This window comes from Lacerta agilis, chromosome 3 (assembly GCF_009819535.1).
Source record: "Lacerta agilis isolate rLacAgi1 chromosome 3, rLacAgi1.pri, whole genome shotgun sequence".
In the NCBI taxonomy this organism is placed as follows: domain Eukaryota; kingdom Metazoa; phylum Chordata; class Lepidosauria; order Squamata; family Lacertidae; genus Lacerta; species Lacerta agilis.
The window spans coordinates 8069879-8097327 of NC_046314.1; the positions used below are offsets into that span (position 1 = coordinate 8069879).

A 27449-nucleotide genomic window follows, 5' to 3' on the forward strand; every position below is an offset into this window, starting at 1 on the left:
GAGGTGCAATCAAGTGCCTCACAAAACTCAGTCCAAGGCCCACAGAGTTTAAGGAGCCTTCACACAATAGGTACAGAACAGAGTAGGAAGGGACCCTGAAGGTCCTCTAGTCCAACCCCTTGCTGCCATCATGCTGGAAACTCAACTAGATCACCTGTGGCAGATGGCCATCCAGCCTCTGCTTAAAAACCTCGAAGGAAGCAGAGTCTGCCACCTCTCGTGGGAATTTCTTCGTTATATTCCATATACTGTATCTACCGGTATTTCTAAACAGGGGAAACGGGCGTTGGGTTGGGAGGAAGTGGCGCAACAACATTGAGGCGAAAGCTGAACCAATTCACTTCGTGCTTGGGCGCGTTTTGCGATTTGCGAACGGGCACATTTTGAGATCTGCGGGTGAAGGGCGCCGGTATATCAATTAATAAATAAACCAATAAATTAGTTGATAAGTAAAGACAATAAATAGGAATGGATGTGGAGGCGGGGTGCGCGCGCACGCACGCCGACGCCGTTCCCTCTCCTCCTCAGCCCGCCCCAAGGCGTCCTTCTCGTCGCTGGCTGGCCCATTTCCCCGTCTCCCGCTTCCCTTCCGAAACGGGGCGGTGCTGGAGGGGCGGGTCCGCCATCCCCTCTGCCTGCCGAGGGAGGGAGGGAGGGAGGGAGGCAGGGCTTGGCCTAAGCGCCATGGACCGCTTCGGCTGGACCAACGGCCTCCTGGATATCCACGAGAACCTGGTCACGCAGCAGCGCGGCGTCCGCCTCTACGACGGCGAGGAGAAGGTCGGAGGAGATGGCCGTGGCGCGGGGCAGGCAGGCCTGGGAGCCGACACCGGCCTGGGCTAGGCAGGCAAGGCAGTGGCGTAGGCTGGAGGAAGCTGCCAGCGAGCTGCATGCAGAGGTTTCCTCTTTTAAGAGGTCCTTATCGCCCTAAGGAGGATTTTTAAAAAGAAAAAAATATCCCGCAGAAAATTGAGGGAAGGCGCTCTGCATCTAGAAAGTTAGGGTGTCAAGGGGGAGATAGGCTGCTGCTGCTGCCCCTCTCCGCTCCGTTTTCTACTTGCAGGGAGAATTTTGCTCGGTCGTTCGAACCCCGCCACCTCCCATGGGTGGGGCTTTGCTGATTTCTCTTACCTGTCGCAGGTATTGGAACGGTAGATCATCCCTAGGCAAGGTGTCCAGAAGTATAATTTTGGATTTAATGGAGCTTTGTAGTATCGGGAAGCATCAAGCAAGGTAGTGAATTTGTTGCAGAAGGGTGCGGATTGTGGTTCTCTCTCCCATTACAGTACTCATTTCAGTGTCTTCCTCTACATTCCAGCTTTGTTTTTGAATCAGAGGTTATCAATACAACATCTTTTTAAAAGTTTTCTTGCCTGCATCTTAAGTAGGTTAGGATTGCTAAATTATCTGGATTTTTTCTGGAGCGTTCATACACAGATCACATGTGGCTTTTTTTTTTTGTTTTCTTTATTATTACGCTGTAATAGCATCTCACCTTTGAAATCAGAATGAATGAACAAAATCACACTGAAACAGTGTCAGAGCAGAGCAAGTCATTGAGGTCTTTTTGTATAGTGCAGTTGGTGGTAGATAGCCCTGTTTGGAGCAGGCTGTGAGGTGGTCCCTGCCTGCCTCACACTCCTGTTCCTTTCCACAGGGCAGTTTGCACCTCTGGTTTAGAGAACACTTAGTCAATTGACTTAAATCCATAGTCAGGCAATGAAGGAGCAATGCAAGTGCACAAGATCTCATCACCACACACTGCAAGTGTAACAACTGCACCAAGAAGCCTGCTCTATTCTACAAAAGTTTGCCTCATTTTATTACGGCTTTCACAGTATCTGTGGTTCATGTGTATTGAAGCTTCTTCATTCTAATTCATACTAGTCTTTACTGTCTGGTATTCCTGGGAAATAGTACTTGAATTCCCACTTGAGCGTCAAAAGAAGCACCTCCCATTTTGCTACAGGAAGTGACAGATTACTGTATAGGTGGGGAGGATGACTGACCTGGATTTAAAGATTTCAAAGGCGGAAGCACCCATGAACCTGTTGCTCATGCTTGCTTCAACCAGTTCTGCCTACCTGCACAATCTAGAAGGAGCTGAAGCAAAAGTTGATAATTGAAATTTCAAATGGAGAAGGGCCATGGTTTAGCGGTAGAGCAATCTGCATTGCATACAGAAGGCTCTAAGCCTGATCCCTGATATCTGCTGGTAGCCCCTGAAGAGCTGCCGGTCAGTGCTGACATGACATTTTCTTGTACAGTATTCCTAAGCTTTGGTTTAGCATAAGAACACTTGGAAAGTTTATCTCTCCCTATGTGCCCACCAAAACTGCTTTAGAAGTTCATCCAGCCTTCCAGATTTAAGGGGGGGGGGAATAGAGGGAGAAGCCCCGCTGTAAGAACAGATGCCCTGCTCACTCAGGGTGTTTAGTAGTATCTAGTAAGGTACTCTGCATGATTTTTAAATTACGTATTGGGCAAAAACTGGATAAGGCTTAGATGAACTGAAATATATCTTCCTTACCCAGGTAAAGTTTGATACGGGCATATTGCTTCTGAGTACGCACAGATTGATCTGGAGAGATCAGAAAAACCATGTAAGTTTCAGTACTCTTGTACGTCTACAATTTCCATACAATATGCAAAAGTTAATTTGCCTGTGATGGTTGTGTGAGCAAACTGTCTCCCCCAAACACACCATGTGCCGTAAGAACACGCCTTGGAACACACCTTGGTTATGGCCTGTGGTATGTTTTGGAGCAAGACATACCACAAATCTGGGCTCAGACATAGCGCTAAGCCCAAACATTGGCTTTACTCCTTTTACTGTCCCTACAGCAGAACCTGGGGATGAGCAAAGTGATGAGCATTACTAAGTGTGAACCAAGACACATGCGTATCCATGCTAAACCATAATTTGACTTAGCATTACCTGTAAAGCAGCCCAATTTAGGGTTTAGACAACATGCTGCATTCTGATTCAAAAATGAAAGTGAAAATTTCTGATCTTCCTGCATCCTCTCTAAAGGAGAAGGGAGGGTTTGGCATTTGTGCAAGCGCAAGGGGAGGCTTATTACTGTTTTCAGCTGGCTGGTTAGCTGTGAGGGGACGTTATTTAGAGAATTGTGAGTCAACAGCCTTGCCTCTTCACAGGGTTTTACTGTCTTTGGCTAATCTACTACTACTACCACTACAACTATTATTAATTCAATTTCTATATGAAGATCACAGGGCGGTTTATAATATAAAAACACAAAAATACACACCATAATAACAAACAAAAACTAAAAACCCTCCCCCCCAGTTTAAAAGGCTGTAGATTAATTGATTTTATTCTTGGATAATTAAACAATTAGTTTCAAGAATAAAAATCAGCAAGGATTACAACTGTGGAAATGAAATAAATTGGATCTATGTAATCTGAGCTACAGAGATTTAAACTGGAGATGTTAATAAGCCCAAAATGTTTGCAGTTTCAGCACCCAAAACAGTGAAAAACAGTTTATACTTGCAGGATAACTTAGGCAAAAAATATGTATGTTATTTTGAGCAATGTGTTGCTGTTATTTCATATTCATGGGAGGTTTTTTCTCCACACACCTGTGTACAAGAGTAACAAAAATGGTCTAGAATGGCAAGAATTCTACACATGAAATGTTTCGGTGCAGAACTCGGTGCAAAAACAATGCTGTGATTCTACAGTCTTAAAATAAGAGCAGGATTCAATCAAAATGTCTTTGTTTTTGTTCTCTCTATTGCTACTTTTAGGAATGTTGTATGGCTATTCCACTTTCCCAAATTATCTTCATTGAAGAACAAGCAGCCGGGATAGGAAAAAGGTAGTATACAGTACTGTGTGTTTGTAGCAAAATCTGTTACGTTGGGGACAGTTGCTTCCCTGGATTTTTTGGAATATTCATTATTTCACAATCATGCAATCCACAATGCATCCTTATTTTCCTTTCTTAGAACCTTATTCAAGGATGAGTGGGGTTCTTGGCAGTGGTGCCCTCCCTGTGGAATACAGGGCTGCCTTCAGTTGTCTATGGAAAGTCATATAATTGTTTATCTCCTTTACATCCGACGGGAGAGCATTCCACATGGCAGGCGCTACTACCGAGAAGGCCCTCGGCCTGGTTCCCTTTAACTTCACTTCTCTCAATTAGGGAACCACCAGAAGGACCTCGGAGCTGGACCTCAGTGTCTGGGCCAAACGATGCGGGTGGAGACGCTCCTGTCCTAATTTGTTCTACGATACATGTAACCCACCTTGGGTCTGCTTGTGAAGGGCGGACATAAAAGTTGAATTGATCAGCCTGTTGCAGTAGCCTCTGGTAGTGCTGGCTACTTAGTCCAGGGAGCTTGGCATGTTTGTCTTCCATGAGCATTGCAGCTTTTCTATTAGTGGCTATCAAAGCATCTTGTAAAAAATATTATCATTTACCTATGCACAGTGTGAAAAGCAGCGACAGTAATAATAATAATAATAATAATAATAATAATAATAATAATAATAATATAATAATAATAATAATAATTTATTTGTACCCCGCCCATCTGACTGGGTCTCCCCAGCCACTCTGGGCGGCTTCCACCAAACATTAAAATACATTTAAAATATCACAGTTTTAAAACTTCCCTAAACAGGGCTGCCTTCAGGTATTTTCTGAATGTCAGGTAGTTGTTTATTCCCTTGACTTCTGATGGGAGGGCGTTCCACAGGGCGGGCGCCACTACCGAGAAGGCCCTCTGCAACTGCTGCACTGCCTCCAAGTTGAGAAGGTACTGCTGCTTGCTGGAACCAGGTAGGGCAGGGCAGAGGAAGCACTCGCTCGGTGGCAGCAGCGGGTACAGCTACATGTACACCTTTGCCCCGCTGCCATCCCAGCACTTCTGTCATCAGCGCCGTACCCCACTCCATTCCTGTCCCAGAAGATAGGAGTGCTGCCACTAGCAGAAGCCGCTGCGCCTAACCTCATGGGTATGTTTAGCCTGATAAAGAGGAGACTGAGAGACGATATGATAGCAATGTTCAAATACCTAAAGGGCTGCCACATGGAGGATGGGAGCAAGCTTCCAACAAAATATTAAAATACAATACAATAGTCAATTAAACATTAAAAGCTTCCCTAAACAGGGCTGCCTTCAGATGTATTCTAAAAGTCTGGTAGTTGTTTTTCTCTTTGACATCTACTGGGAGGGTGTTCCACAGGGCGGGTGCCACTACCGAGAAGGCCCCCCCTCTGCCAGGTTCCCTGTAACTTGGCTTCTTGCAACGAGGGAACTTCCAGAAGGCCCTCGGCGCTGGACCTCAGTGTCCGGGCAGAACAATGGGAGTGGAGACGCTCCTTCAGGTATACTGAACCGAGGCCATTTAGGGCTTTAAAGGTCAGCACCAACACTTTGAATTGTGCTCGGAAACATACTGGGAGCCCAATGTAGGTCTTTCAAGACCGGTGTTATGTGGTCTTGGCGGCCGCTCCCAGTCACCAGTCTAGCTGCCGCATTCTGGATTAGTTGTAGTTTCTGGGTCACCTTCAAAGGTAGCCCCACATAGCGTGCATTGCAGTAGTCCAAGCGGGAGATAACTAGAGAATGCACCACTCTGGCGAGACAGTCCGCGGGCAGGTAGGGTCTCAGCCTGCGTACCAGATGGAGCTGATAAACAGCTGCCCTGGACACAGAATTGACCTGTGCCTCCATGGACAGCTGTGAGTCCAAAATGACTCCCAGGCTGCGCACCTGATCCTTCAGGGGCACAGTTACCCCATTCAGGACCAGGGAGTCCTCCACACCTGCCCGCCTCCTGTCCCCCCAAAACAGTACTTCTGTCTTGTTTTCTCCTGCTTCAGAGGCTAGGTCCCAAACCAATGGATTCAAGTTATAAGAAAGGAGATTCTGACTAAACATCAGAGCCGTTTGATAGTGGAATGGACTCCCATGAGAGACGATGGACTTCGTTGGCTATCTGTCATGTACACCCTTGTGCAAATTAATTGAAACAAAGCATGTTTTCTGTCTTGCCCGTAATCCTGTACTCAAAACAAACACGAAAAGTCAGTTGATCATTATGGTGTTGGAAGCCTGCAGCCAATAGAATGAATGATGCGCTCGCCACAATATAAGAAGAAGAAGAAGAGTTTGGATTTGATATCCCGCTTTTCACTACCCGAAGGAGTCTCAAAGCGGCTAACATTCTCCTTTCCCTTCCTCCCCCACAACAAACACTCTGTGAGGTGAGTGGGGCTGAGAGACTTCAGAGAAGTGTGACTAGCCCAAGGTCACCCAGCAGCTGCATGTGGAGGAGTGCAGACACGAACCCGGTTCCCCAGATTACGAGTCTGCCACTCTTAACCACTACACCAAACTGGCTCTCTTATATATATTGAGGCTCTCTTATATATATTGAGGTTCTACGAAAAATAGTTATTCCAGAGCTGGAAGAGAGGTATCCTGAAGGTACTGGGATATTGCAGCAGGACCTAGCCCCCTGTCACACATTGAAAGTGGTGAAGAAATTCATGACAGAGCAGCAAATACAGGTACTTGATTGGCCAGGGAATTCCCCAGATGTAAATCCCATTGAGAATTTGTGGGCTATATGCAAAAGTTGCCTCCGTGCTGTAGACTGTACGACTATGGAGAAGCTCATTCAGACACTGATTCAGGTGTGGTACAGGGATCCGAAAATCAACAGTGACTGTTCAAAACTAAAACAAAATAAAATAAAAAATTCTTTCCAGTAGCACCTTAGAGACCAACTAAGTTTTGACTATGGCAGACCAACACAGCTACGCACCTGTAACTGTTCAAAACTAGTACACTCCATGCCAAACCGTGTTCAAATTCTGCTTAAAAATAGTGTAGTATATGTGAGTTTTGTACAACGAACTACATTGTTTCAATTAATTTGCACAAGGGTGTATCCTTAAATTTGGGATTCCTGCATTGTAGAGGTTGGATTAGGTGACCCTCAGGGTCCTTTCTAACTAAGTTCCTTTTTGTCTGCCTTGAATCTCCTGTTACATATAAAGAGAGAGATGAAATATTCTGAAAACTATTTGATGTTTAAAATTCTTAACAACTGAATGAATTCTTGAAAATTTATAAGAAACATGTTATATTACATTCCAGCAGCTATATTTTTAGCCTGTGATAAAAGACTACATAAAACTTTAAAAATCTACATTTGTTAATATTTAGGAACCGACCTTGCTTTTTTATAAGTACAGGGCACATAGATATTTTCTCTCTCTTCCTCTTCCCATCTCTTCAGTGCGAAAATAGTGGTTCATCTTCATCCAGTACCTTCCAACAAGGAGCCTGGCCCTTTCCAGAGTAGTAAATACTCATACATCAAACTTTCTTTCAAAGAACATGGACAGATTGAGGTATTGTATGTATTTTTAGTCTGATGGGTGAGGTGATATTGGTCTGGGTTTTATAAATTGCATTTGTGTATAGATACTGTTTATTACTATTGTGTCTTGCTTGTAACATGCTGGTATGGACTGCTAAACGTTTGAGATCTGTAAAGATAAGTGATGCAGTAAAACTCAGTCCGATACGTATTTGTAGCTTTGAGAAATTACTTTTATGAAATTGCTTTTGTTTAGAAAATACTAAATACAGTGGTACCTCGCAAGACGAATGCCTCGCTAGACGAAAAACTCGCTAGACGAAAGGCATTTGCTAACGAATGGGTGACTCGCAAGACGAATTTCCCTATGGGCGCGACTCGCAAGACGAAAAATTTTCGCGTTTTTTTTCCTTCGTCAAACTGCGCTTCCCCCGTCCGTGCTTTGCAAGACGAAATTTTCGCTAGACGACATTACTCGCAGAACGAATTAATTTCGTCTTGCGAGGCATCACTGTATATTTAAATCAATTTCATAGTATCCTTGGAATTACCGTCCCTCCTTTCCTCCTTTCTTTTTTTAAACCTCTTCACAGTTCTACAGAAGGCTATCGGAAGAAATGACTCAGCGGAGGTGGGAGAACATGCCTGCTTCTCAGACCATAGATGTTACCAGAGGCTCGCAGGTGTTTATGCAGTTTCTGATTATTGGACCTTTGCTTTCAAATAAGCATTTCAATAAGTATTCTTTTTACTTTATGCAACTGTTTTATTATGTAACACTCCCCCCCCACACCCCACAATGTTAATTAAAATTGGCTGTTTTTGACAGGTAATGTAATTTGAAAACATGAAGCTGATTATATAGTTGCATTTAGAAATACAGTGGAACCCCGGGTAATAGATTATTTGTGTAGAATTGTAGCAATGCAGGGAGGAATATAGGAAAGGAAAAAAGTTGAATAATGTGTAATTAGAATTAACTATTGTTTTTTGTTTCCTCTGCTTGTGTCTCTCTTGCATTGGTAGAAGCTACTTACGTGACTATACACTTAGTCTTACCCTTTTTTTTCCTTCTCTTTTTCCTTTATTTCTTTTTCCTTTCTCCTTTTCAACTTTTTGTGGTTTCTATTTTTGTTGTTTTTGTTTTTTATCTTTTGTGGTTGTTGTTATTCCTTTGTATTTGTACCTACGAAAGGTTTTTAAATTTGTTGTGAAATTGTTAAATCTAAATAAAGTTCATATTAAAAAAACAAAAAAAACAAAAAAAATAAAGGCTTGACATATCTCACTTTGCAAAAAAAAACCAACAACAGTGGAACCCCGGGTTATGCACGTGATCCGTTCTGGGTGCATAACGCGGGTGGGCGTATCCCGAACGCACAAAAAAGCACCAAAAAACCGGAAGTAGGGCGATTTGTGTGCATCCAGGGGTCGCACGCGCTCCGGAAACGCTTCCAGGTTACGGCCGTTCTTAACTCAAAACGTCCGCAACCCGGGGGTGTGCGTAACCCGGGGTTCCACTGTAACACTAAATGAGGTGCACTAAATGTGCACTGACCTGCACAGCCTCTCCCGACACCTTCGCAGTCGTGAGAAGACCTAACGGGGCCCGTCTCAGGCCACGGAATATTTAGGGGGCCCGATCCCTCCTTGAATTTTTTTGGGGGGGGGGCTTGCAGCCCCCTGGGTGGTGCCCCTGGTTGTTTCTAAATACACCCCATGTCCCTGATCTCGCAGATGTTACAAGGCAGGCACAGACTTTACTTGTGTCCAAAAGGAAGGAACTCTAAGCACTTCCTTCGTAACCCCTTTTTTGATGTATTTTTTTTCCAGACAGGGAGAATAAGAGCTGCAGGAATTGTAGGTATTGAGAGAAAATTAGAAGAAAGAAGAAAAGAGATGGATAAAAACATTTCCGAGGTGAATAATATTGGAATTTCATGTGCAGAATTTTTTGGTAACTCTCTTGAGTCGTTGGAAGCTGCTGATAGGCAAAGTCTGTCAATATATTTGGATCACAGTTGTTGTGTTTGGGAGCTAGATGTGTAATATATTTAAGAATATATAATTTTTAAATAGGACCGGTGCTTACGGGCTTTTGCAAAGGATGTATCTCTCTCTACATATGCAGTTATTGCACTTTTTACGCAGCTGTTGCACAAGATATAGGTGTCTTATGAAGTGAATGCTTCATTTGTGGAAAAATTATTTTCTTCCAGTGCTTGCATAGCATAATTTGTTATTTGAGAAAGTTAAGTTAACGTTAGTTTAAGTTGTCTGATATTGCTTCAGTTTTCTGTGTGCTGCTTAGAGATAGTTTTAATAAATTAAGCGATATAGAAATTATATAGTCAAGTAATCAAAAATGCCATTCTTCCTTTAGCCGGTGCATCAGTTGCAATAGTGAGAGCTGTGTGCAACATGCCCGTATAAGCATCACATATAAATGCCCGTGGTGTAACTGTGTTTTTCCACACCACTTTAAAATGTTCTATGTTTTAGAGCATAGCTTTCCAAACTTTTCATGTTGGTTGACACACTTTTTAAACAATCATTTCACAACACAGTAATTTAGTTTTACTAATCCCTTTCCAGCCCCAGAAAGAATGCAGGCAGCGTTCGTGCAACACAGCTGTACACTGCAGCCGGCACACTAACGTGTCACAAATCACAGTGTGCAAAGCTCTGTTTTAGAAGCTGCACTGTCTTGCTGCATTGTTCCTTGAGTTTTGCGCATTCGAGGCTCAGCATCGCAGGGCACATTTCCAGTGATAATTTTTATAAAGAGTCAAACCTATATAGCAGGCATAGGCAAACTCAGCCGTCCAGATGTTTTGGGACTATAATTCCCATCATCCCTGACCACTGGTCCTGTTAGCTAGGGATGATGGGAGTTGTAGTCCCAATACACCTGGAGGGCCAAGTTTGCCTACGCCTGCTGTATAGCAATCCTTTCCTCCTCCGTTGCTTTGGACAAAGGTATTGCCATGGTATCACTGGATCAGGCCTGGCTGACTCAAAACGTTGTACACAGAGAAAAAATGCAGGTTTTTCCAATAGTCCGAAGAAACCCAAAAGCATTTTCTAAGGGTTAGAAAAACAAAGAGCCGTTTAAGGCCATATGAATGCAGCCTAGCTAGTGGCAAGGGGCAGAAGGAAGAAGGGGGTTGGGAATTCTATAAACATGAGGGTTTCTTTTTCCTAATGATTTGCTTCCTAGTATTTGTAACAGCTTGTTTTTGTTTATTCTGGCTATTGTGATTTTTGTAGAATTTGTGGTAGAATTTCCTTGTTTTCAGAACAAGAATATTATACCCACATCATTGTCACTCCTTATTGTTTACTGCAACAAATTGATCTCTATCGTTTTTATAAGGATTTACTTTACTCTCCTCTTTTTACAACAGGCACATAAAAAATTAGGGTGGAGCTGAACAATATAGTAGCCCCTTGTTTCCTGCTGGTCTTCCCCCCACCCCATGGTGTGTTGCTATTCATTTTCCACCTCCTTCCCACTACACTTCATCCCATGAAATAGATTGGGAAAGGGTCATCTTACAGCACAATGACTATTTCATTCATTCATTCATTTCCAAGCATTTCTATATTGCTTAATTTTTCAAAGGTCTCCAAGCAGACATGTGGCATGTTCTCTTTAACTTTGTGGTATCAGGGAGGCCTGGTGGGGGAAGAGCTATGAGGCTACTGTTTGCAGCCGAAGCAGCCAGTTTTCTTGTGCCACCAGTAGAGAATCTGCCTTGTATGCTGAAGATTCTCGGTAGGGCTGGGAGACAGCCCTGTTTGAAATCCAGAAGAGTTTGCCTGCCAAGGTAGACAATACTAAGCTAGATAGACCAATGTTCTGACTTGGTATGAGGCAATTTTCTGTGCCCCTGTGTTGTTCTCTTCCACTCTTGTTTATCAGAGGATAAAAGAAATCAAACTGTGTTGAAAACATAGGGAAATCTGCTTTGCAGTTATCAATCAGTTTATTTCAGAACTTGTGCCCTGCATTACAGAATGGGTTTCCTGCACCTGCTGTTTGCTGCTGATAAAAATTCATTCCCTTAGTTCTTTGTTTTTCTGAGGAAATTCCTGTTAGGTGTGTGCACATTCTCCTTTGTACTTGGGCGTGAATAAATTAGACAGGGGAAGAATTATTTACAGCATGCCCTTTATTTATCTAGATCTGTTTTTCTCTTTCTGCTGGCTTGTTTTTCTGCAAGTTACTGACAACATGTATAAGATGCTAAAGGTTTGATCATTTCAGTTAGGTTAGAATAGTGAATTTGGTAAATAATTGGGGAGGCAATGTTGTATGCAATAATGTCTTGTTAAGTGCTTCCAGATTTTGATGAGATGTCAGGTTTATGTTTGCAGTTCATGGTTTTTAATTGTTTGCAATATTTGTGTTGGTTTTAGCTATTTTGATTTCCCCCAAATTAGTTTTAGTGTTGTTCATATATCATGTTGTTTCATATTGTATTTTAATGGTCTGCAAACTGCCCAGAGAACTCAAGTTATATGGGTGGTATACAACTATAATTATTTATTACATTTCTACCCTGCTTTTCTTCAGGGAACTCATATATGGCATACATGGTACTTTCCTTTATTAATTAGCCTTGCCTATGAATATTTAAATATAAGTACAAGCTTTTGAAATCGCGGCTCCTAACCCCCGGGATGGACAAGGCGCTTCGGACCCGAAGCAGCCTTCGACCACCCGGCGATGGCGTCGCCGCCGGAAGTCCACCTTGAAATCTGAGTATTAAAGGTCATTTACTGCCAACCATTGACTTAAAATGACCCCACTCTCTTATCTGGAAGATGAGGACCTCTTAACACACAGCATGCTAGCCATACAGAAACAGTCTGCTCAGATTACAAAGCACAGGGCTAGAATCTTCCTAATTACAGTTTTAAAGCACATGGTCTTAAAATGTTAGAAACCATAATTATTTTAAGGGCTTTGGTTTTGGCAGCGGTGGAAGAAATACAGTATTGTAATGATGCAATTAGTCTGTCTTTCTGTAAGTGAGGAAAACGTTACCTGTGTCTGATTATTGCAGGCTTTTGAAGACCTCAGCAAGCTGATGGAAAAGGTAAAGTATCACTTTTTACCTCTCTGAATTTAAATTGGCTAGGCCCCATCCAGAGAACCATTGTTAAGCAGAATGTTGGGCATGCCCTGCTGAATGTTGCAGATAACATGTGATGGTGTCTGAAGGATCCGCTTCTAAGTGGGCAAGAAGCAGGGGGATGTGGCTCAGACTGCACCCCAATCCCATAGCAAATCATCATTGAGGTCATGATTGAATCTTCCTACACTAATGATTAGCATTACATTTGTGAGAGAAGGAACGCTCAGATTGTGTCCAGAAGCTCCCTTTCCCTAGCTATCTCCTTGTGCTAACAGTTGGGGTACTTCTAGGCAGTCTGTTTATTGAGCATTCATCCTGATTTGTTTGCAGAGAGATTGGATGTTATGTCAAAGTAAGTGTTACTTCACGTGTTCCAGTGCATTTCCTTATGGCAAAAATATCCAACATTTTGGAGAAGTGGGTTTGTTGTGGAAGACTACCCAGTCAAATCTAATTGTGCAGCCTGAATTGGTTAGGTTGTGACTGAATCCTACCTGAAATTAGCCACAGTCTGGAAGTGGCCTTGATTAAATCTGCAAGATGTCCTGCTTGGAAGCCCCTCAAAGCATGATTCTGCATCAGAGGCTCATGGTGAAGTGTTCTGTCTTCAACAGCTGCGTCTTGTCTCTATGCTGTGTTTTAATAGGCTAAGGAAATGGTGGAATTGTCCAAATCGATTGCTAACAAGATCAAAGAAAAGCAAGGTGACATCACAGAAGATGAGGTCAGTTAATATTTTAATGCACTAGATGCCAACACACTCTGAGAAACATGGACTTAAGCTGCCATGATAATACATATAATGCTGCCAAACTCTGAATTGGTAATATGGCATAACAAATGCTGGTGATCTATGAAACTTCACTGCAGTGCTTTGCCTCAACCCACAACCTCGCCTATAGTTGAAAATAAGCATGCACTTGCACCTACAGTCTTCTCTTGCTCATTCACAATAATGCTGGTATTGGTGCTTAATTTATTGGCTGTTTCCCGAACATGGAATAGTCTCATGAGAAATCTGTCCCAGCTGCCATGGGGATAAGCTGGCTGAGGGTCTTCCTTGCAAGCAGATTGATTTCCAGGAGAGCAGTCTTTTGTAGGTGAGGAAAAGGTGACTTGGCAATCCACGGCAGCGTCTTTCCTACTTGGAGAATGCTGTCAGCATCCACTTCCTCTACATGCTGAGTCCTGGCCATTTCCTACTCCCAAGCCTTTCTTTGCTTGGCCTCCTAAGAATAGCACCTGTTCTTTGCTGGGCAAGGGGTATGACAGGTGCATTTCGTTTTCTTTGGGGAATTTTTTTAAAAAAAGAATTTATTGGTATTTCCACATTAAACAACAAATAAAAACATACACATACAGAAACACTACAATTACAAATAACAAAAACAAAAAACTTATACGTACCTAACCCGACACACACAGGAACACACCAGCTAATTATTATTTAAATCTTATTTCCAATCTTAATTGGGGACTTCCCCCGTTCTCTCATCTGCGTTCAGTTCTAATTTACTTTAGTAATTTACTTTAGTAACTTTGTAACTAATTTATCTACATTCACCAATATTCGTAATTCAGATCCATTCATATCCTATCTTATCTCAATTAACCTATTAATATCCATAATATCAATGAGAAAGAAAAAAGAAAGAATTTCATCAAATTCTTTCTTTGGGGAATTTTAAGAGTGAACTTGAGTGGAGATGGGGAATGTAGCACAGGTCATAATTTTGGCAGACCTCATTGACTCCTCAGTTATCTCCCTGTTTTAGAATATTAGGAACCAGAGGTGTAGGAAGCCGCTCGGGCACCCAGAGCAGCAAACATGACGTGCACCTGGGGGCAGGGCGTTGCTACGTAGCGCACATGCGCAGCGTCGCTACGTACGGCGCATGCACCGTACATAGTGACTGTGCATGTGCGCTATGTAGCGGGTTGCCGGTGCTACCGCTCCAGCACCGTACGGACGGTGCCGGGATCCTCTGCTCATGGCTGTAGCCACAAACAGAGGATCCTCTACATGCGTCTGCAGCTGTGAGCAGAGGATCCCGGCACCGTCCATATAGCGCTGGAGCGCCGGCAAACCGCATGCCTTGTCACCCCTGGAGCTGTGGCACCAGGGGCGCTCCGCCCCCACGTTGCTACGCCCCTGTTAGGAACTTCTTAGTACTTCTAGAACTTCCGTCCAAGGAATGAAACAACCAGTGTGGTGTAGTGGTTAAGAGCGGTAGACTCGTAATCTGGGGAACCTGGTTTGATTCCCCGCTCCTCCACATGCAGCTGCTGGGTGACCTTGGGCTAGTCACACTTCTTTGAAGTCTCTCAGCCCCACTCACCTCACAGAGGAAGGGGAAGGAGAATGTGAGCCATTTTGAGACTCCCTAGGGTAGTGATAAAGCGGGATATCAAATCCAAACTCCTCCTCTTCTTCTTCTTCTTCTACTTCTTCTTCTTCTTCTTCTTCTTCTTCTTCCCCCCCCCCCTACGAGGAAAGGTTACAACATTTGGTGGTGGTGGTGTTGTTGTTTTAGTTTAGAGAAAAGGCAGGTAAGAAGCAACAGGGCTGAACTGCATAACATGATGCATGATACAGAGAAAGGGGATAAAGATAAGTTCCCCTGCCCCCCTCATAACACAAGAACTTACGAACATCTGGTGAAGTTGAACGTTGGAAGATTCAGGATGGGCCAACTGTGCCCACAGGAGGAAGTGCTGGCCACCAACTTGGATGGATTTAAAAGAGGATTAGACTAGTGTGGAGGATGAGGGTGTTGGCTGTGTTCCGTGTCCACTGCCAGAAGCAGTGTGCTTCTGAATACCAGTTGCTGGAAACCACAGGAGAGGAGGGTTGCTGCTGAACTCGGGTCCTGCTTGCATGCTTCCCATAGGCATCTCTGCTTGAGCAACAGGACTCCTTCCTTCCCCTTGTGTGCGTCCTGCACACCCCAAATCGGCTCCAAAGGTTTGAGAGAACCCATAGAACAGGTTTAGGAAGCATGCGGGACAGGAGAGAGGCAGTTAAACTTCCACTGTGGAAGGAGAAACCCTTGTGTAATGAATCAGATCTAAGTTAGGGGATGTTCAGAAACCCACGGTGCTTTAGGAGTTAATGGGCACCCCAGTTTGAGTGGCAGATACCCCTTGGGAGGCGGGACATTCCACTCTTTAAAAGGAGGGAGGAGTCGTTAGTGTGGAGAGAGTGGTGACTGGAAGAAGGAGGGTGTGGGGCCAGGTTAGGGTTAGGTTTAGGTTAGGTTAGGATCGTTGAAGATATGTATATGTTGCTGAAAGAAAGAGTTTACACTGTTATGAAACTAAGCTTATGAACCATCACTGAAACCGTTATGTTCTGTAAAAAATAAAGACCTCTTATTGTTGAGCTAAGAAAATATCGTCGTTCATTTGGTCCAGCGAGTTATATAGGCTCTTGAGGAGGTGAACTCAGGGAAAGGACAAAACTAAACTGAAGGGTGATAGTTTGTGTCTTGGAGTTTCACTCAGGAGGGGCTAGCGGGCGGAAACCCTGGTATTGCCACAGAGTTGCTAAGAGGGCTTAGCTAACTGATATAGTGAGGGGATCTAATAAGGAGAGACCCCAAACTGTAGGCAAAGGAGAGGTTAACCCCTGAAGCCCAGAGCAGAGGATATAACCGGCCACAGCCACTGGACAGGAAAACTCCCGTTACTAAGAAATTCCCAGATTATTAATCAAAGGGAAGGGCAATAACAGACGGACCTCAGAGGGACAGATGGGGTGCATTGTAATTTGACCCAGAACACCTGATTAAAAATTCACTTAGTAACGAGGGGAGAGTCTGAAGTGGAGGTTCGTCGCACCTTGCTTTGTTGGAATGTTTGCCTTAACGCTATGTTGAATTTGACCCTACAAGAACAGTACACTGGGCTAGATGGGGCACTGGCCTGATCCAGCAGGCTTTTTGTACGTTCGTTCATCTGTCTTGGATGCATTTGTTTGTTAAGAATATGGCATCTTAACACGTATTGTTATTCCACCCACCCTCTCCTATTTCCACAGACAATCAGGTTTAAATCATACCTGTTGAGCATGGGCATAGCTAATCCAGTCACCAGGGAAACCCATGGATCTGGAACACATTTCCATATGCAACTGGCAAAGCAACTAGCTGGCATTTTACAGGCACCTTTAGAGGTAAGGCACTCAAGAATCTTAATTTCTTTCATATTTACTATGCATATTTCATATTCTTGTGCATATTTACTTTGGACTAAGTATGTATGCATAGGATTGTAGCCATAATACAACTTGATCAAAATTATGACCGAAGGCCTTATTCTGTCCAGTTAGTAGATTAATCAGGGGCACATTTTAAATCTTTGGAGAATTAAATAATAGAACTGAGTTAGAAGGGCACTCTAGCAGGCAATTCGCATGCACATCCAGTTTTAAAAACGACACAAAACAAACTTGGCATTTCTTTTAGTTAGCATTCCAAACTAGCAGATCTTGCATTTCACAATGAAATTTCCACAACTTTTTTTTAGCAGTAACAGCCTCAGGTAACAGAGGCTGACAGTGTTCAGTTGAAATTATTTGCCCAGCCAAACTCGAAGCTATGCATGCATAGAAGCAGGCATAAATCAGTGCTGTGCGTGCAATTTCTCAGCCTCATCTAACATGATTGTGCATGCACAGCCTTATTTTTAAAAATAAAAATCCACCTTATCAGCTGTTTTGAGAGGAGGAATGAGGGATGGAAACAGTCCCATTTCCTCACCATAAGGTGATCAACAGGAGTTTAGGTTTTTAAAAGTAGGGGCTGAGCACATGTAGCCCTGACGTTTCTGTACATGCTCTGTTGGATCAGAACTATTGCTAATGTTGTTGTTCAGTCGTTCAGTCGTGTCCGACTCTTCGTGACCCCATGGACCAGAGCACGCCAGGCACGCCTATCCTTCACTGCCTCTCGCAGTTTGGCCAAACTCATGTTAGTAGCTTCGAGAACACTGTCCAACCATCTCATCCTCTGTCGTCCCCTTCTCCTTGTGCCCTCCATCTTTCCCAACATCAGGGTCTTTTCCAGGGAGTCTTCTCTTCTCATGAGGTGGCCAAAGTACTGGAGCCTCAACTTCAGGATCTGTCCTTCTAGTGAGCACTCAGGGCTGATTTCTTTGAGAATGGATAGGTTTGATCTTCTTGCAGTCCATGGGACTCTCAAGAGTCTCCTCCAGCACCATAATTCAAAAGCATCAATTCTTCGGCGACCAGCCTTCTTTATGGTCCAGCTCTCACTTCCGTACATTACTACTGGGAAAACCATAGCTTTAACTATACGGACCTTTGTCAGCAAGGTGATGTCTTTGCTTTTTAAGATGCTGTCTAGGTTTGTCATTGCTTTTCTCCCAAGAAGCAGGCGTCTTCTAATTTCGTGACTGCTGTCACCATCTGCAGTGATCGTGGAACCCAAAAAAGTGAAATCTCTCACTGCCTCCATTTCTTCCCCTTCTATTTGCCAGGAGGTGATGGGACCAGTGGCCATGATCTTAGTTTTTTTGATGTTGAGCTTCAGACCATATTTTGCGCTCTCCTCTTTCACCCTCATTAAAAGGTTCTTTAATTCCTCCTCACTTTCTGCCATCAAGGTAGTGTCATCAGCATATCTGAGGTTGTTGATATTTTTTCCGGCAATCTTAATTCCGGTTTGGGATTCATCCAGTCCAGCCTTTCGCATGATGAATTCTGCATATAAGTTAAATAAGCAGGGAGACAATATACAGCCTTGTCGTACTCCTTTCCCAATTTTGAACCAATCAGTTGTTCCATATCCAGTTCTAACTGTAGCTTCTTGTCCCACATAGAGATTTCTCAGGAGACAAATGAGGTGATCCGGCACTCCCATTTCTTTAAGACTATTGCTAATATGCTTCTTTAAAATGTGGACTTTCTTCAGTGGTGATACTCCTTTGTGAGCAGATTTAAAGAATAGGTGCCGCAGTATAATTTTTCAATCCAATGATAAAGATGTATAATGGATATTGAAGGAGAACTGGGAAATTGCTCAGAAGCTACATTATTTGCTTCTGTTACCACTGCCGAGTACACAGGAGATCCACACTGGCAGTGTTTGTATATCACCTTAAATCATGGTAAGCTTAACTATGGTTGAAAGGGGAACATGCAGCGTGCTGTTGCACAAGGTCAAAAATCACAGGAACTTCTCTCCTCCCCTGCTTCTACCATGCTGCTGGGAACTAAGGCATGATTTGCTTTTGTCCAAACCCAGGCTCCTAGCTTGGCTTTCTCCAAACAAACCACAAGTTGTAACCAAGATTCTTGACTTAACATCTATCATTTGTTTGGGGAAAGCTAACCACAAATCTACAGATCCTGAAGTTGAGGCTCCAGTACTTTGGCCACCATGAGAACAGAAGACTCCCTAGAAAAGACCCTGATGTTGGGAAAGATGGAGGGCACAAGGAGAAGGGGACGACAGAGGATGAGATGGTTGGACAGTGTTCTCGAAGCTACTAACATGAGTTTGGCCAAACTGCGAGAGGCAGTGAAGGATAGGCGTGCCTGGTGTGCTCTGGTCCATGGGGTCATGAAGAGTCGGACACGACTGAACGACTGAACAACAACAACAACCACAAATCTGGGTTTGGATGTGATGTGGTGGCTTAGCAGCGCAGCAGCAGCAGCAAGAAGGAGCAAAACACCTGTGATTTTTCACTCCATGCACATTGGCTTAACTATTGTTTGAAAGTAAGATGTGAAGCAGGCCCTTGAATCATTGGAGCAGTGTCAAATAGAAAAAGAATACGACCTTTTAGAAACTACTGCCAAATTTCTAGGACTGTGTTTACTGCAGCTTCTGTGCCATTTGCATTTCCAGATATGTCTTCTGCTTGGGCATGTTGATGTTGTCAACCAGCTAATCATATTTTCTTAGAGATAGCAGGCTGGATGTTCTAAATTGGTTCTCTCTTACCAACTGACATTGTGTCCCACAGGAGCGGGGAGGAATAATGTCACTCACAGAGGTTTATTGCTTGGTGAATCGTGCTCGGGGCTTGGAGGTGAGGAACAGTTACCTGGTTCCATTTCCTCAAAAGCTGTCTTGACCAACTTAATGCTTCTCCAAGTAGCCAAAACTGAAATAATGTTTCTGTAGGGATGGGGAAATGTTTCTTCCCTTTGGTGTCTAGCTGTTCCTATTTTCTTTAAAAGAACATTATAAAAATAGTGCTAACAAGATAGGATAATTTTCCAGAGTAAATTCCATCCAATAATGTGCTACAGAATGTCTTGAAGGCATTAAGACGGGGGCGGGCGTACCTTTGACCTTCCAGATGTTCTTGGACTCCAGCTCCCATCAGCTCTGGCCAGGATGGCTAATGATCAGGGATTATGGGAGTTCCAGCAACATCTGGAGGTCGACTGGACCTTGCATTGAGTTCGCAAGATTCCATGGTAAAGCATTGGACAGGTTTTAGATTTTTTTGAAATAAAATGAAGGCTTGTAGAATACCTTAAGCACAGTTACGTTCTGTGGGCATGGAGATGGATGTCAGTAAATTAGAAAAAAAATATGTGGAGTGAGTGAGCAAAACAGATTGGGAAGAGAAGATTTAAAAATTTTGCTATTCGAATAGCTGAAGCCTGTTGCATGAGAGCCAGAAGTACTGTCATCTGCATTTCTTGCAGACTGACTAGCAAGCAAGTGCCAAAAGGAATACTTTCTGAATTGCACAGATGTCTTGCATTGCAGACCAGCCAGATCAAGTCCACAGAGAGCGAGAGCAGTCTATTCGAGCTACTACGCATTTCAGATTACGAGACCTACAAGACTAGCACGTAATACGCAACTTGGCTTGAAACATAAGCTAAATAGCATTCGGTGTGTTCTGCCATCGCTGCAGTAAAACTTTACTTTCATTAGCAAAATATGTGTGTGGGTTTCTTTGATTCCAGCTCAACAGACTGGTGGTCACTGTTTACGCCGGTAGTGAGGAACATGTGGCCCTTCAGGTGCTGTTGGACTACAATTCCCATCATCCCCATCTGTTTACTAGGAGCAATGGGAGTTGTAGTTTAGCAGCATTTGGAGGGTCACGGGTTTCCCTTGCTTGGTGTGTGCTATGAGGTCACTGGTATTTGTCATGTTACAGAATGCCAGCAAAACATTGAAACCAAATAAATGTGTGTTTCAGATTATTAGGGGCCTTTGGACTGCTATGCTCCCTTCCTAATGTGTAGTTTGACTCGGAGACAATTCCTATGACTGATACTACACATGTATTTTCAGGTGTAAATATCCACATGATTAACATGTATGAACCACTCCTTCATGTGTGGTTACCTCCATTATTTCTTAGGATTTACATATTCTTGTTTGGAGGAGGAGTAGGGATTGTTAATACATGTAAGCACTATTCATATTTGAATTGACACTGATGTATTTTACTGCTTCTGTATTCACACCACAATGCAAAAAAATAAAAATAAAAAATCTAGGAGGCAACTTAGAGAATAATACATGCTTGCAATGTGATTAATGTAACTGTTCTCACCCCATTAGCTGCTCTCGCCTGAAGATCTAGTAAATGCGTGTAAGATGTTGGAAGCACTAAAATTACCTCTCAGGTGAGAATCCTTTAGAATTTAATTCTAACTCATATTTTCCCTTCCCCTGTCCCCCAGAAATGGTATGATGGGGCTTGGTCCCCCATCCTCCTTCCAATATGCTGACTTTTTTTAAAATTATATTTATTAGGTTTTTTAACATAACAAAAAACAAACAATAACTTAACAACTACATTAACAACAAACATTAACAAACAAAACACAACAAAAATAACAACTTATTACTTCTCTTAAAATTAATTCAATTTTTCTTCACATCTTAATGGGACTTCCTCCTGTCTCCTCCTTCTGCGTCCCTTGTGAATACCTTTTTCATAACTTCCAAAACTCCAATATGCTGACTTTGGAACCAAAAAGTAGCACGAAGCAACCAGGCACATGGCTGCAGTTATGCTATTTTTTGTCAAATGCCCACTTAAGGTTTGGTGTTTGCCTCATCCTTACCAACTGATTTTTTGAAAAACCCAGCAGGTATATGTGAGCTGTAGTTGTCAGGTAGTATGGGTGCATATCTATGTTTCTGAAGGTCATGGTGTTAAGTCTTTCTTCTTGCCACTTTATGATGATGATGATGATGATGATGGTGGTGGTGATGATGATGATGATACAGTAATAATAGTAATTTATTATTTATGCCCCGCCCATCTGGCTGGGTTTCCCCAACCACTCTGGGCGGCTCCCAACAAAATGCAGTGGTACCTTGGTTTGCGTACGTCTTGGCTTGCATACATTTTGGATTACAAACAGGTCAAACCCGGAAGTGTGTGTCCCGGTTTGCAACCTTTTTTTGAATTACAACCCATTTTTTTTGGATTGTGGAAAAAAAAAAATTTGAGGCCCCATTGGCGAAATGGCACCTTGGGCTACAACCTGTTTTGGTTTACAAACGGACCTCCGGAACGGATTATGGTTGTAAACCAAGGTACCACTGTAGTAGAAACACAATGAAACATCAAACATTAAACGCTTACCTAAACAGGGCTGCCTTCAGGTGTCTTCTAAAGGTCACATAGTTGTTTATTTCCTTGACATCTGATGGGAGGGCGTTCCACAGGGCAGGTGCCGCTACCGAGAAGGCTCTATTCAGCAGTGAATGGGGACCTTATTCAAAGGAAATAGTTGATAGTGCTGCTTCCTTGCGTATTCAGGGTTGCAGAAACCACACCAGGCTCCAGAATCAGTTCTTTACTACCTTGCTCTTATATCTTTTAAACAATATCCTGAGGAAGGGAGTGGGTCTCATCCACATTGTACATTTAAAGCACATTACTTCCCCCACAGAATCTGTAATTTTTAAGGGTAATGGGAATTGGAGGAATGTGAGCGGTAAACTGTTGTTGTTGTTGTTGTTGTTTATTAAATTTCTTTACTGCCCTTCATCTGAAGATCACAGTTTACAGCTCCCAGCATTCTTTGGGGGGAGCAGTGTGCTTTAAATGTAAGTAAGTAAGTTTTATTTACGGCCATTGGCCCAACACATAAAAATACAATTCCAAAACAACCCAAATGCTTTAAATGTATTGTGTTGATGTGACTGGAGGAGCTAGTTTCAGGTGTGGGGGATCTGGAATGAAATTACCCCACGGCTGTTTGTGCTATGGGGACAGATGGGGCAAGGAGTCTTAGGAGGGCTCCTTAAGCCACAGGATGGTGAAAGGAAGTAGGACAATGAAAAGCAGGATGGAGGTATGAAGAAGAAAAGGGAAAAAAATCAGAATTGAGGCTGTGCGCCTTTTGAAAGAAAGGAAGTTGGCCAGATTGTGGAGAAACCTGCCAGTTGAGAATTCTTCTTTCTTTACCTCCTTGTGACCTGGAAGTGCTAAGGGACAACAAGGGCCCATAAAGCACTGGGGAGAGTCGTAAATGGGAATAAATTTTACTTATCAATTTGAGCTAATCAACCAATTCTTTGGCTACAGGCTTCTAGTTAAGGTTTGTATTTTTCCTCGTCTCGAGTTTAGGCTGCGTATATTTGACAGTGGTGTTATGGTGATTGAGCTGCAGTCCCACAATGAAGAGGAGATGGTGGCTTCTGCCTTAGAGACAGTATGTAAACGTTTTATTTTCTTAAGCAATCTGTTAAAGAAAGATTGGTGCTTTCTGTTATTGTCACCAAGCTTCAAATCTATGTACTGTTTCCTTTTGTAAATACACATGCACCGAGACCCACACATTTTTACATGCCAGAAGAATAGACACACACCTGCTTCAACCTCAGCATAGCTGGATACAGTCAAGACCAGGGGTCCCCAAACTAAGGCCCAGAGGCTGGATGCGGCCCAATCGCCTTCTAAATGCGGCCTGTGGATGGTCTGGGTGGGAATCAGCGTGTTTTTACCTGAGTAGAATGTGTGCTTTTATTTAAAATGCATCTCAGGGTTATTTGTGGGGCATAGGAATTCATTCATTATTATTTTTTTCAAAATATAGTCCGGCCCCCCACAAGGTCTGAGGGAGTGGACCGGCCCCCTGCTGAAAAAGTTTGCTGACTCCTGGTTAAGACAGATCTCTTGTCTCTGTATTCCCATTGCCTGCCTTTATGCAAAAGATGGTGTAATTTTCTGCAGTATTAGTCCCTTGTCCCTGATGTATATTTTGCAGGAGGCTTTGTTTGGTCAGAATCAAGTGTCAACACTTTGTTTGGTCAACACTTCCAGAGTGAATGCTAGATACATTACTGCTGGTTAATGAGCCACCATAGCTGCTAGAGGGCTGTGAAAATTTCTGTCCTGGGCTTTTAGACACATCTCCCCATGTACTATATGAAACCAAAGAGGCACACTGTTTGCCAGATGTGAATTTTTTTTCTAGCCCTCCTACCCTACTAAACTGTGTTGATCCTGCCCCTCCAACCTCCATCTCTGCTCCCTTTCCCAGCCAGACAGCTGCCAAAAGGGGCAAGAGGCTGAAAAGCCCCAGCACCTCCCTTTCAGATCAACTCTTTACGTTGAGCAAGGGTTGGACAGGGTGGCCTCCCGATACCCTTGCCAGTTCTGTGATTCTGGTGTCAAAATGAGTGTTCCTGTGCATATAAAGAGTATAGGATACGGTACATGTGTTCTCGCCCTGCATGGCTTTGCAAGCATACTGAGAAAGTTCTGCTGGGATATCTCGCAGGAGCAGGCTATCTTGCCTTCCTCCAGTGTCGTAGGGCTTCTGCTGAATTCTACGAACTTTCAGCAGCAGATTTCCAGTACAGGTTTTTAACCCGAAGTTTCTTAAATCCTAACTAAACGTTTGCTAAGCAGGAAAGGCCTGGTATTTGACCTGCAGGTTAGGGACACATTGCCTACTTCAAAGGACTTCCTGTTACTGGAGTGGAGGGGCGGGACTGAAAAAAAATGACCGCTGCTTCACATGTTGTGAAGACGGAATTGTTCCATCGCATTTTCTGTAAGGAGCTATGGCTCGTTGTATATGAGGTTATCCTACCTTTTGTCTTGCTACAAACCCGAGAAGTGGGTTAAGGTGAGAGATGGTGACTTTCTCAGGGCCACAAAGAGATCATCGTAGCCAAACAAGGATTTGAATCCAGGGCTCCATAATCAAAATCCAGCACTTCAACACTTTGTCATTTAGCAGATACTAAATGTGCGAAACCAGGCACAAGCAGTGTTCCTTATAACGTGTGAGATCCGTATCTGTCTTTGGGACAGTGTATAATTGGAACCACAGTTGTACTGGATCACCATACCATGGATGCACAGTTTACACTTAGTTTAAAAGGGAGCGAGAGAGAGAGAGAGAGAGAGAGAGAGAGAGAGAGAGAGAGGGACCATCATGACTCTTACATATTACAGATTACATGTTATGTACAGACCTCACTACCTGTTGAAGTGTGTGTGCACGTGTATGTATAATTGTCTTAAGGATAAATTTGTGATGTTGCAAAACTGTTGTGTCAGTCACATCTTTTGAAACACGATGAAAAGAAAGCATTTAAGCTATATCTACTTCTTGGTTATTTTTGTAGGGAAGATCAATCCAGTTAACACATAAATAGCTAATATTATTTGAACTTCAATGAACATTAAATTAACACAAAATGTTATGTAAATAAGTTTACAAATGTATGTTGGTCACTGGAATTACCCATGCAAAGCTTTTATTTTATAATTTTTGTCCATTAGGTCTCTGAAAAGGGATCTCTTACAGCAGAAGAGTTTGCAAAGCTTGTGGGAATGTCTGTACTTTTAGCTAAAGAAAGGTAAACAAATAAACAACAAATTTTCCTTCCATTTTTAATAGCTCAAGACTTCTATTAAAAATAACACAAGTACTTCTTTTTCTTTTTCTAGGCTGCTTCTAGCTGAAAAGATGGGCCAACTTTGCAGAGATGATTCTGTAGAAGGCTTGAGATTCTACCCAAATTTATTTCTCACGCAGAGTTAATGATACGTTAGCTCTGTCTTCCCCTCCGTTCAAATATGCTTGCCACATGTAGGCTGGACGAAAAGAAGCCAAATGATCTACCTTTTGCCCAGTTGACCTTGTGATGGTGCACAAACATTTCCTGAGGTGGCGGTGGGCCCTATGTGGAAAGATGAAGAAAGAGGAACATAAAAGAGTGCATAAATTATGTTATGTTGCAACTGTGTGCAGGTCGTGTGGGATAATTAATGCAGAGGACTAATTTGAAACTTCTTTCTTAAGAGGACAGATTTGATACACTAGAAACCTTGTGCTGTTAAATTACAGAGGAAGGCAGTTAAGTGATTCAGGAAAGGTGGGGATGTTATTGTGACCTACTTGCAAGAGTAGACAGCACAAAGCGTGCTGTTTGCTTAGTACATTTTCCCCTATTCCATTTTTACTATGGACTTTGTATCTGCAACTCCAAAGCAATCATGTTTTCAGTAGTGTTAGAAGAAGATCACTGGTGTGAACGTAACACGATACAGAGCGTGTTTGCCCTTTTTTCCAGTTACTACTGAATAATTCAATTTGAAAGTGCCTACATTTCGGGGAAATCTTCCTGGGTATGTTTGCCTATAAACTTTCTTCAGAGGAAGGATTAATCTGTATTATAAAAAATGTAGACACCAGCGTGTTGCTTTGTGCTGAACGTTAAGACAATAAGCATTGTGAACTCCGATTTCCTTCCTTTCATTCTTTGATTCTCAGCTCCATGGTGTTGCTATTTTTGTCTTCTTTTGCCTAGCTATGAGGAATTCTGCCAGCTAAATACACTTTCTTTAAAAAAACAGTCATTCATTTGAGCACCAATTCTCTTACCTGGGTGGAAGTTATCACTGTGTCAGTTTCTGTGAAAGACAAACCCATTTTAATAGGGAGAATTCCTTAGCATCATATGTGATGTGTTCTTACACCATTATTATGTTTTACCAAATAACAGTAATCCTATTGGAGTTGTGTGCTTGCTTTGTGTTATGGAAGATGTGTCATTATAATGTCTGATATGAATAGATATTTTAAGTACAGCTGCAATATTTAGTTTATTAATTGGCTAGATTAGCTGATTAAAACCCTTCTGATCAACTAAAAAGTTGTCTCATATTAATTTATCAACGTAAGAAAGAGTCTCCAGAAAAAACTGTGGTTTCAAGTCGCGGGGAATTTCTTCCTCCACTCTCCTAGCAGGAGACTTATAACATGTGCTGTCATTGGCCTGTGGCACCAACTGGGATGGGGCAGGGATGGCAGGATTTGTGGCAGAATCTCTGAGAGGGAAATTCCCGTAGTAGACAAGAATCTCTGAAAGGGAAATTCCCGTAGTAGACAAGGAGCCAGCTGAACTGAACCAGAGGCGGAATAATAGTCAGGGGGTTGAACTCTGGCCCCAATCACTAAGGACATGCTGCACACTTTCATCTTCTCATCCGGGACAAGAACCATGCAAATGATTGATCCCACCCCTCTTTAAAAGTTAAGCAGGAGGGGTGTGTCAAGTGTTGGGACAACATCTTAGTTACTCTTTCGCCATGTACCTTAGAGCTCTGTTGTAGGCTTATGAACCATGTCCCCTGTAAAGGTAAAATGTAAAGGACCCCTGGGCAGTTAAGTCCAGCCAAAGGCAACGGGGGTGCAGTGCTCATCTAACTTTTCAGGCCAAGGGAGCCAGCATTTGTCCACAGACAGCTTTCCATGTCCCCTATACCTTGAGCTAATGCCTAGACCGTGTGCTGACATCTTCAATAAAACACTTGGTTTTCCTGGAACTAAGAGTTAGAGTACCGTGTCCCGAGAATAGGAATCAGGACATGCACCAACTTACAAACACAGGTTCCATGCTTCTTCCTCTTCAAAACTATTTTAATCACATGCACACTTACCAGGCATACTTGTTCAACTA

At 42.9% G+C, this 27449-nt stretch overlaps 1 protein-coding gene across 2 annotated transcripts; it reads left to right on the forward strand.

Moving 5' to 3' along the window:
• Nucleotides 1-654: 654 nt before the first annotated feature.
• On the forward strand, nucleotides 655-26228 carry VPS36 (vacuolar protein sorting 36 homolog). Of its 2 annotated transcripts, XM_033142758.1 has the most exons (14): nucleotides 655-780; nucleotides 2535-2603; nucleotides 3775-3845; nucleotides 7283-7397; nucleotides 7960-8049; nucleotides 9200-9286; nucleotides 12439-12471; nucleotides 13157-13234; nucleotides 16550-16684; nucleotides 19504-19569; nucleotides 21072-21136; nucleotides 23098-23182; nucleotides 25267-25343; nucleotides 25435-26228. In XM_033142758.1, the coding sequence occupies exons 1-14, from the start codon at nucleotides 685-687 to the stop codon at nucleotides 25526-25528; spliced, it is 1161 nt and encodes a 386-aa protein (XP_032998649.1). In that variant the 5' UTR covers nucleotides 655-684; the 3' UTR covers nucleotides 25529-26228. The 2 variants fall into 2 exon arrangements, with proteins under 2 accessions (XP_032998649.1, XP_032998650.1); XM_033142759.1 differs by lacking the exon at nucleotides 19504-19569.
• The last annotated feature ends 1221 nt before the right edge of the window (nucleotides 26229-27449 follow it).